At 41.3% G+C, this 11,578-nt stretch overlaps 1 protein-coding gene across 1 annotated transcript in view; it reads right to left on the minus strand.

The window, feature by feature from the left end:
• The window catches only part of GTF2F2 (general transcription factor IIF, polypeptide 2, 30kDa), a 104,573-nt gene that overhangs the window by 91,758 nt on the left and 1,237 nt on the right, over positions 1–11,578 (minus strand). Inside the window, exons 2-4 of the mRNA XM_009322851.1 lie at positions 4,863–4,936; positions 4,369–4,387; positions 2,786–2,930 (exon numbers count right to left, since the gene is read on the minus strand). Coding sequence (XP_009321126.1) covers positions 2,786–2,930; positions 4,369–4,387; positions 4,863–4,936 — 238 coding nt within the window. The remainder of the gene's footprint in view (positions 1–2,785; positions 2,931–4,368; positions 4,388–4,862; positions 4,937–11,578) is intronic.

The raw sequence follows: 11,578 nt of genomic DNA on the forward strand, positions 1-11,578 counted from the left end.
AGAGCAGGTTGCTCAGAGCCCCGGCCAACCTGACCTTGAAGGTTTCCAGGGATGGGGCATCCACCACCTCTCGGGGCAACCTGTGCCAGTGTCTCACCACCCTCAACATAAAAAATTTCCTCCTTATATCTAGTCTAAATATACCCTCTTTTAGTTTAAAGCCATGTCCCCCTTGTCCTGTCGCAACAGGCCCTGCTAAAAAGGTTTCTGCCATCTTTTTTATAAGCCCCCTTTAAGTACTGATAGGCTGCAAGAAGGTCTCCCCGAAGCCTTCCCTTCTCTGGGCTGAACAACCCCAACTCTCTCAGCCTTTCTTCAGAGGAGAGGTGTTCCATCCCCCTGATCATTTTCGTGGCCCTCTTCTGGACCCGCTCCAACAGGTCCATGTCCTTCTTATGCTGAGGGCTCCAGAGCTGGACACAGTACTCCAGGTGGGGTCTCACCAGAGCAGAGGAGAAGGGCAGAATCACCTCCCTCGACCTGCTGGCCACGCTGCTTTTGATGCAGCCCAGGTACGATTGGCCTTCTGGGCTGCGAGCACACATTGCTGGCTCATGTCCAGCTTTCCATCCACCAGTACCCCCAAGTCCTTCTCGGCAGGGCTGCTCTCAATCCCTTCATTCAGCCATCATCCCATCAATTCAGCCTGTATTGATACCACGAGTGTGGCTGCAGGAACGTGGTGTCTGTAAGAAATCTGCCTGGAATTTGGAATATTTGTGTCACATTCATCTTTCCAACCAAAAAAAGTCATGCAAGAAAAGCACATTAAAGTTTATTTTTGATTGTACTGCCAATGCCAGCTTTAACAAAACAGCAACACGTTTTAGCCATTTTGCATTTAAGCAAGTTTCATGAAAACTCACTGACTGCATGTTATGCTTGCTAATTTCAAGCAAAAACAATTTTGACAGGGTCTATGCTTATTCAGTGCTTCACTCCAAATATTTCTCATTTCACTAACTACCCTTTGCTTCCGATTAGTATAATAACTGCTACTCAATAGATCCACGGTCCTTGAATAACATTTTGTAGTTATTAAGAAATGCCAAATTTTTAATTGAGTAAATAAAAATAGGACAGCTTCTAAGTACCTAAAGGTTTCAAGACACTGGTATTACAGATGGTAAAACGGAAATAAATGGGCATCTTCTAGCTATCACATTCTAACAACTTCCATTCTAACTGATGACAAATACTCCACATTCAAGTTAAGCATCTGCACTCATTGCAGCGTAAGTTACCATTAGAGGTTTTTGAAGCAAGCATAAAAAGGTGTCTCAGGAAGCAAAATTCCATGGGATTTCCAGCAAACATGCAAAAATCACTGAATGCATATTCTAAACACATCTTCACATCTGAAATCTCTCTCTTCTGTCAAGCATTCTGACGTCAAGGCACAGAGAAATGAAAAAGAATGAGTTACTACTAAAGTGCTTACAACATTCTTGAAAACTTGCTCCCTGTCTCTTTCCACATTTGTAATCTATGGATTATAAAAATCAGTATTTTTAAGGTGTTGCAAGTCACACATGTGAAAATACAATAGTTTTTTTAAAGTGAAAAACCAGTATCATGACTACAGTAGTTTCAGAGAAAGGGATAATAACTGAAAAGTGCTCAAGTTGTACTGTAAGAGCTTGTACTTCTAAACACAACTGTGAGAGTCAACCTACTTGTACCTTAATATCTCGATGCACAGCCATTAAATCTTTAAATAGATTTTAAAAAGGAGGTGATCAAACTTACTACGTATTCTAACTCCGTCCTGTGAGTTACAATTCTCCCTCCCTCATTTATTCGATAAAGCATCACACTGCCATCACAGCAATTACTTGCCAGCCTATGAACATCAAAACATCAGAAGCTGGTCACACTGTAGTTTTCTGCCCCACAAAAGGCAGAGGTATCAAAAAAATATTACTATTATTTGTCTTCTGGGGACACCAAAACCTAAGTGCCTGAAACTGATACACCTTCTGCAGACAATGAGATATGCTCTGCAGACACCTTCCTTCTCTCTCCAACATCCAGAACGTGACTATGTAATCTCAGTAGAAAACCTTACAGCACATGGGAGTTACACACAAGGCAGTCTGCTGACCTTACTGTACAGTGTAACACTACCATGTACCTTAAGTCTAACATGCAATTTAGGACATACGATCTTGAATATCCTAATCACTCATACATCTACTGAGCTGAATTTAAGGCAGGCCAAACAGCTGAAATCCAGTGAGAAAAATTGTAACCTTACGGCTGCCCTGTTTGGTATTATGACCTTATTAAGCTTTAATACACTTAAACCATATATACTTCAAGAAAATGTGGTGAACAGATGTGTTTATTGCTAAAATGGATCTGTTCAACTGAAGAGAGGAAGAATCAGCATTCTTATAAAACTACATTCACAGCAAAGACCAATTCAAGGAGGAAAAAAAAAATATTAGTTGATCCCAAAAGTCCGTGGGACCATAAGAACATTTTTTCCAGTGAGAAGCCTAAAAAGGAACGCACAAGGTACCGCACTCCACAATCTCTCTGTTGACTTCAGCAGACCCACAGCTGAAATGTACATAATAACCCTACGTGGAGAACTCAAATTAGTTGCTCACTCATATGAAGAAGAGAGACAGACACAAAAAAAGAACAACAGTGATATGTATGCAGATAACAACAAAAGAGAGACAAAATCTGCCTTCTGAGTCTACTGGCCTTTACAGCAGCCAGTTTATTGAAATCATGTATACTGGAATCGTAACAAATAACTTTAATTCTAACTTACCTACTGAACTTTCTGTGAACACTGTTAAGGTCTGTCCTCCCACACTTTGCAAAAGAAATGGATGTTCCCTTGGTGCACTGACTGAAGCAGGTTTTCCTCCAATATCATTGATGCTTGCAAGCTCTTCATTCAAAGTAAATGACACCTAACAGTCACAATTACCACAGTGTTACTAAACAGACTCAATTACACATCTTCAAGAGTTATGGGGAAACAAAAACAGAGAAAAAACAAGTAGTATAGCACATTTCCATTTCAAAAACATAAAGAGTGGGGTAAGAGTCTTAATGTATTGATCTCTTGTTGAAATACAGAATTCAAAGCTTTCATGTACTTAGTAAGATTTACTCATCTTTTTAAAAATTGTAAATTACTTCCTCGTGAAGTCAGAGAACAATTTGATTTTACTTATTAAAGTGTAAGGCATAATAGGTTTTCAGACATTGTTCAGTATGGGTGCTTTAGAATGTTTCACACAGACAGCTGAGTTCCAGAAAAAGTGCTGCTGTACCACGACAAGTGTTATTAGCCTGGGGACTCCTGAATTGCATGCAGCCCAGGAGAGGTTCAAATACAGCTCCTTTTCTATGTTTACACTGTATGCCCAATACAGGAGCTGAGGAGGTACTGGGGGGACTGGGTAACCAGAATCCCTAGCCACAGGACACAGCAAGAAACCTGAGAAGGGACTGTTCAGACCTGCAATGCATTCTTTTCCTGTACGTCCTGCTTAGCCTCATTCTGCCATGCAGCAACAGGGTCCCCGAGAAGCCACCCATTCTCATGGGGTTCCTCACCACTTGGCTCTACACAGACTGCAAAATGCGCTTTGTGGCTCTCATCAATACCAAGATTTTGGCATGGGGCTCACAAAATTAGGGAGGTCGGCTCATATTCCAGCCTAGAAGAGTCCAATCAAACATCCAAACCTCCAGTAGAACTCTCTCCACTTATTGTAAAAGGAGTTTGGCCAGGTTATCAAATAAGAAATGCAGCCTGCTTCCCTGCCATTTTTTCGTCCAGAGTTTCTGCCAATTCAGTGACAGACCTACATGGTATTTGAAGTAATTCTAACTAATGCAACTTTCCTTATCTCTTGTAAAAGACACAGGAAGTTACCATCATTCACTGAGGTTGCTATAATAAATGCATTTACCTTTGCATACAGAAAAACCTTCAAGTTGCTTTAGATTTAGTAGGACCAAATTCCGAATTTAAGACAGAATACTTTCTGAAATTGCAACCCTCCATCTCCAGCTCCTTTCGCTTTATCATCATCCTCCTTAGTTCTCAGGCAGCCTTTTGCACTAACATCTCAAAATGTTTAGAAAGAAGGCTGCTACTACCATTGCTGCTTACAGATGCGTAAATAAACTTCAGGAACAAAGAGACTTGATGAAAGTCCCACAGTAAACCTATGGGCAGAAGCTACAAACAGAATTCTTTCCTCCTGATTCTGTGGTACAATGCTTCATTACAGGTATAACAAAAAATATATGACATTAGAAACCAACATGTTCTACAAAATTTTTAGAGTTTAAAATATAACACATTTACAGCCTTTGTATTTAGTAATTACTTACTTCTGTTCTTCCTTGATTTCTGCAAAAGAAAATATTTAATGTTTTAGTTTCCATAATCTAATTCCACAAGTTTAGCTTCCCTGATAAAAAAGCAAATTAAAGTTCTAGTTTTGTTACTCATCTTCACTCCTGAGCTGCTCAATTTTTTTTTTTATGCTGATGCCCAAGAATAAATGGGAAAAGTCAGCAGGTGAGAACAGAAGCAGCAAAATAGCACATAAGTAAGTTAAAGAACATTCTCCAGTTAGATGTGCATATTTCTTGGGTTTAAGAAATCAAACATCATGTAATGGGATACAGCCACACCCCAGTATAATTTCATATCATTCATGTATTGATAATCACTATACAAGCAAGTACCTTTCAGGTTTCAGAGAAATATGCACAGTGTTTGCAAGAAACAGGATTATCTATTAAAAGAGGTGCAACATAATCTATTTTACCACAGGTAACTTCTAAGAATTGCAACCAATAAAGATACAGTAAAGGCTTACTTGGCAATCCTTAGTTTTCCCACTTCACCCCTTCCTGAAGCTTTATTCCACTGTTGTGACAAGTATTTGGGGACCTAAAAAAAGAAGACAGATTTAAAGAAAAGCAGATTTAAAAATTCTATATAAATTGTGTACATGTATATACTTTAAATGCGTTTACCCTAACCACTTCAGAATACAGTACGATCTAAATATAATAGACAACATATTCTATTAAGGAGAACAAAGTGAACAATGTAGCACAAAAATAAGGCCAGTGGAGAGTCCCAAATTTCCCAAATGAGGGAAAAATCTTATAATACCTTTAATCTCAAATACTATTATCCAATCATGAAAGGCAAACAAGGATCAGCAGCGTATTCTTAAACTAAGGAGTTGAAATAATTTTATCAAGTAACACTACACTTTCAAATATTCATCAGAAATTCTCATCTGTCTACGAAGGAAAAAAAAAACCTCAAAAAACCCAATGATGAGAAGTTAGGCAATAACAGCTTAGAGACCAAAAGGTGCTGTGAAGGGAAGGCTTAGAGTTTGGGAACCTCAGGCACATTCAGCAGCAAACCGTAGTCCCACTCCCACCAGATGTCCGCTTCTTCAACAGCAGAACTCCCCTATGCAGATCTGCCTCCCATCACTCATTCCCACCCTTCCACTCTACCGCAAAAGGTGTCTGTGCAGCTGGTCAGCATATGCAAAAAGCAAACTGATCTGGCTGGGAGGTGTGGGGGACTTCTACATTTTAGCTGTGCTGAGTTTATATTTAGCATGTGGAACAACCAAACCAGGTTCCCAACCCACTTCCCCGAACAACTGCACAAAGCAAAGGTCAGTGCAGGGTCAGGAACAAGCAGCCCTGCTTAACCTGATACATCCAAGGAATAAAAGCTGCTCCAGCGATGCTGACTCGCCTACACCCACATTCCTCCAGTTACAACAGTTTTGGTATCTGCAACCTCAGGTGGCCTGGGCTTATGATGGACAGTAAAGGCGCCTATGTGACCAACCAACAAGGTGGAAGCTGGCTTTCCAAACAGACCCGTTCTTCCTCTTTTCCCATCAACGTAGCTGAAATCACAGCCTGCCTCTCTACTCTCTGGCTAAAAAAGTACCAGCTAACTACTGCCGGGTAAACTAGACGCCAACAGCTGGCACTTCCACGGCCAGCCTCAACGCCTTGCTGCTGCCGCTGTGCTGCACACCCACGGTCTTCAGGCTCCCAGACGCGTCCCAGATGTGATGATGCATGCACGCTTGTATGCAGCAGCAACAGCACTTCTTTTTTCTGGAGAGTAATGCCAGGAGAAGGTGTCCAGTTTTCGGCAGAGTTACCCTAGTTCTCCCTAAAGACCAAGCAAGCTTAAACACGACGAACAACATTTAGTCTGTGAAATCAAAAGGTTAAGTGTTTATTTCGATATACGGTGCTATCACTGATGAGCACTCGTATGAGGGCACACTTTCCCAGGACTTCAAAAGGTGGACTGGGCTGGTGACTGCCACTGCCCTGCTTCAGAGAGGAGCTCCCAGCTCGTGTACGACATTCAGCCCCAGTGAGGCACTTCAAGCTCCTCAGTTTAGCCCCAGAGGAATGAGGGGCTACCTTCTCTGCTCCACCACGTGGCAGCAGTTCTAGTCATGTCTACCTTTCCCTGCAAGAAGCCAGCTCGATCAGTTATAAGCGCAGAGTGCAATGTTTTGCAGATCACATAGATTTGCAGATCACAGGTTTTTTTTCCCTACCATTCAGCAGTTACGACTGTCTTTTCTATGATGGCTTTTTATACAGACTGAACATGACACATTAGTACAACAAATGTGAGATTGGAGCAATTTCCCCCCTACACACAAGCTATTAGACATAGAAATACGTGGCACATCAGGAGATGGTATACAGACCTGAGGCAATAAGGACAATCTCACATCTATTTAAAACTAACCGTAAGATGTTCAAGTGATATGGAAATTACAGATTTTTTTTCAAAACGAAATAGCTGAAAGAAGTCTAATAGAAGCTACTACTTCCTATAAACCCCTTTCTTTCTAATAAGGATGCAGCAGTCGCTGGGAGAACATCATCTTAAAGACCTACAGTAGTCTCAGTGTCTAGCAAAACAGTAGCTTGTTAAAGGAAAAATAATTTACTGTTCCAACGCCACGTACTAAAGAAGTATTCTGATACAAGAATTTTATATCTTTTTTCTTCATGTGCTCACGACACACCAGGACATATCTACATTCTTTAATTTTGCAGCAATGTTCTTTACTGGTACAGCAAAGTTTATTCTAGCTCACACAGTCCACAGCTACGGAAAACATCTGTGCCCATGTAGAAAAATGGTGTGAGACACAGCCAGTGAGAAAGAGAAACGTACTAAGCTCTGCCTGTGGCATTTTCTGTTTCAAGCAGCGAAGAGGCACTCTGTAGTCTGATTTTTCTCTGGCATAGAACAAAACTAAGCCAAGTTTCACTGCACAGCTGAGGAGGCAAAGAGCCTGTTCCAGGAACTTGCTGACAAACAGCAACCTGCTAACTTCCTAAAGCTCAAATGAATTTAACACTAAACTTGCATTTACCTGTTCTTCAAATCTTAAAAAAAAAAACCAGCAAAACCCCCCAAACAACCCAGAAAACACCTTGGTATGGGTGCTCAGCACTTTCCTTTAGTCTCACAGCACTCCATGAAGTACTGTGGGATAGCTAGAAAATCCAGATGTCCTCCAACTGCTCAGCCAAACTAAGTGTCAAACCAGGTTTCCATAAAGTCCTAACACTGGGTCAAAAATGCCACAAATGCACAACAGAAAGCCATGAATTGGTACAATCTACTGATACGTATTTTTCCACAGTTTTCAAAGTGGTAATTTTCTACAGCAGATTTCATGCCAGATCAGATATAATTTTCTTTCTAAAGCCAAGATAAATGCTATGACATGTGCCCCAGCTGACTCAACACAAATATTATGATGTGCTTGCACCTAATCTGTATCTAATTTATATTGACAGGTAATAAGCTAGACACACATTCAGTATGAGTGGACAAGGAGTGAAGGGCTCTCATGCTGTTACAATCACTGACTTGCTATATAATATAATCAGACAAGGAATTTATTCAGATTAAGAGGTTGCAGATCAATCACACTTCTTTCAGCTGCATGGAAAACAGTCCCAAAGAGTGCAATTAATCATCTTTCTGCTGGCCTGTCTGCAGCCAAGGGCTATGCAGCGAAAGAAAAAGGGTTATGAAGGACTGTGATCGAAGGATTACTTCTAGCTATACGCAGTTACTTCAGTTAAAACCAGAGGATACTCTCAAAACCACATGCTAAACTCTGTAGCTCCATGCTGATGGCATAAACAATCACAGGAAAGATAAAGTCTTACACACTGTAGACATCTTAAATTGCCACTTTCTTTTAACGTTAGCATAATAGAAGTTTAACTTATAGAGAACAGTCAGTTTTCAAACTCTTAATGCTCTTTGAAGGAACGTACAGAAAAGAAGAGCAACCTGCTTTTACAGAGCAGAAAGAATTTTCAAAGATCCCACAGCAGGATTTTGAAAAATACACGCCCACAGAAAGACTGACTTGTGGACAGAGTACCTGCCATCCTGAAAAGTACTGAACTTTTTCAAGACAAGTGGCCTTTATTCTGAGATTTGTAGGTAAGAGCACTCTTCTCTCCAAAAAACATAAAATTTAATCACGAGAAGAAATCTGACGTACTAAGTAGCACCACTCCAAGACCTCTTCAGACTCCTGTTTTCTTCTTGCTACTCACATCACACAAACACCCAGGCTCCAGTACACGAGGCACCCTGCAGGTGTACGATACAAGGGCCCCTGCTCCACGCATCCTTCAGCTTATTCACAGCTTCCTACCTGCCTTTAGAACAAAACAGACAAACAGCCGCTATCTGTAATAAACTACTTCCAATTTTCTGTATGAAATTAAATATGCTCTTTCTCTATATAGCAATCTGTATGCAGTACGTACATCAGAAACTGACTAAGGCTAAGGTCAGGTTCTATGTTTTCGTTTTCCTTTGAACATACAAAAAAGAAATTATATAAAGATATCATCTTTCTAAATATAGATCAGTGCAGCAGATTAAATAAAAAAACCAAAGCATCACACAGGGAACAAGAAGTTAACAATTCTAATGGCTAACACTAAATGGGCTTCACTTTACCACAGGTACATAACCAACAGTTCTTACAATATTCCCGTATCTCAGCTTTCACTGAAAACACAGAAAAAATTATTCCAGTTGTTTTCTGGGTTTGTACTAAAGCGACTCACTCGATTTCTGGTACCTCCTCTTACTGCTTATGCTTCTAAAGTACTCATCACTACATTTCTTTATTGCCTGTTAAGTAGTCTCTCTGGAATACTTCCTGTGCTATCACAATACATGCTAAAGGAAATTAAATAAGCCAGGTTTTTTATTCCAGCAGAACTGATTGCTCTCTCCCTCAAAGGAAGGATAAATTCAGCCTCGTTATCCTAGCTAGCGAGGATAAAAAGTACAGGTGCTACACACTGCCATGCCTCTGAGTGTGTTGAAGGTCCTTGTAACAAGGATGATTGCTTCCAAGTTCAGGTCTGAAGGAATTCAAAGGATAAAATCCTGCACATCCCTTGCTATGGTCTACCAACGTTAGCAACTTTGTAATTTTTTAAATCTTTATTATACAAGATGACAGCCAAATTATAAATTCAGACCACATGCATGAAGGATTACATTAACACTTACTTGGAAGAGCAATATTTAAGCGTTCCTCTCGGTCTAGTTTTCTCATTAAACCAGGCAACACTCTGTGCTCACAGGGTGGCATCAACTAGAAGCACAGATGTGTCTGAAAATTCCTGGCTTGCTTCAAGAACCACCAAACTGTAGCAGACTAAAGGACAAATAAGTTCAGTGCCCTGTCTCCAAATGCCACTAACAGCAGTGCTTACGGAAGAGCAGGAGAACGTAAAAAGAAAAAGTTATTTCCCCAGCATGCTATCCTAATTACTGTGATCTTTAACGCAGCAGCCTTGAGGTATGGGGGCATATTCATTTTTAATATCTCAATCTGATTTTTTTGCCTGAATTTGTCTAATGGCTTTTTGAGCTTCTGTGAAGTTTTGACATTCGCAACTTCCTATTGCAACAAGTTCCAAAACTGGTACCTGCTTTGTTTGCTCTGAGCCCCACCAGATGAATTAATTTGACACACCCTTAATTCTTGTGTTAGAACTGACTCTTCCCTACTCATTTCTTCCCTATCCACCTTTGACGTTACTTATTACTTTACAGACCTCCGGAAGATTTCCAAATCGATCATCTTGCCAGCCTGAAAGGTAACAATGTATTTAGGAGTTTCCTCCACAGCTACCATTCCTTGTTCCCCAGATCACCCCTGGTGCTCTTCTCTGTACTGTTTTTAGTCTACTGCATACTTTCCACGATGGAGGACGAGACCAGAACTATACACAGTATTCAGGACACAGGCAATATGATGGCATAATAATATTTCCTCTTTTGTTCTCTGTATCTTTTGTAATCATGCCCGATGTTGAATCTGCTCTTTTGACATGACATTCTCACAGTTATCTACATCTACTGTGAAACTAAACCTCCTTTCTAACGACAACAACCAGCAGAGACCATCTTGCTGTGTAAGTATTAGGATAGTTTTTCTCTATGCACATCAGATTAGATTTTTCAACTCTGAATTTCACCTGCCATTTTATCATCCTGTCGCTCAGTATCACGATACACTTCTTCAGCTTTCTGCTGTCAGCTTTCGTTTTCACTGTCCTGGATAAGCTGTTACAATTAGAGCACTATGCAGTTTTCAGTAAGGTTTCATGAAACCAGACGTTCAGGTGTCAGTACGAAAGAGGAAGCCAGGTGCAGCGACCTACCCACCACCAGACTTGCTTTGCTGTGCAGAATTTCTGAAATTCCCCACCATTTTCAAGTGCCACAATAAGATGTTTTGTTAGCTGAAGTACGATGGTGTCACACCCCCTCACCACCCGGGACGAGTATTTGGGTACTCCCCTGTCCCCACAGGTTTTCAAGTCGATGGTCTGAGCCTAATCTCTGTCCCCAAAGGAGAAAAAGGAGGCCGCTTCTGTTTGTCCCCAGACAGAATAAATACAGGTCTAGAAAAACGGGGGCACATCCACAGGGGACTAGAAGGGGACCAAGGCACATACTCCCCCGCTGGCTGCGAGTCTCCTTCTTTCCTGAGCCAATGCTTGTTGTTGCCAGCAGAAGCAGCCAAGACAACTTGATAGAAAGACCCTCCACAGAACAGAGCGGAGGCAGAGGCAGTGGCGGCCTAGTTAGCAGCAGCAGCAGATTGGGCCATGGCCCTGCACCAGACAGGTGCTTGGGTTTGATTTGATAACCTTTATACCCTTCCATAGTGCCTTCGTTATAGCTGTGCTGCTCTAGCACGAAGGTGAGCTGTAGTGACGAGACATGGGAGCTCATTTTCCTTACTGCTCTTTTTAACAATGACGTGAACCTGGAAGCCCTCAAACTTTCTCAGGCTCTCAGAGCTTTGGGAAAATAAAAGTGATGCTACCACGTTACCCCTAATAGAGCCCGAGCCAAGGACAGCTCCCAGCTAACCCAATTTCCCCTGTTCTGGCTCACGTACCCCTGCAGCTACTCGGGCTGGTGCCACGCGTCGCTGCTCGCCCAGCCCCC

Source organism: Pygoscelis adeliae, unplaced genomic scaffold, assembly GCF_000699105.1.
Source record: "Pygoscelis adeliae isolate BGI_AS28 unplaced genomic scaffold, ASM69910v1 Scaffold74, whole genome shotgun sequence".
Taxonomy (NCBI): domain Eukaryota; kingdom Metazoa; phylum Chordata; class Aves; order Sphenisciformes; family Spheniscidae; genus Pygoscelis; species Pygoscelis adeliae.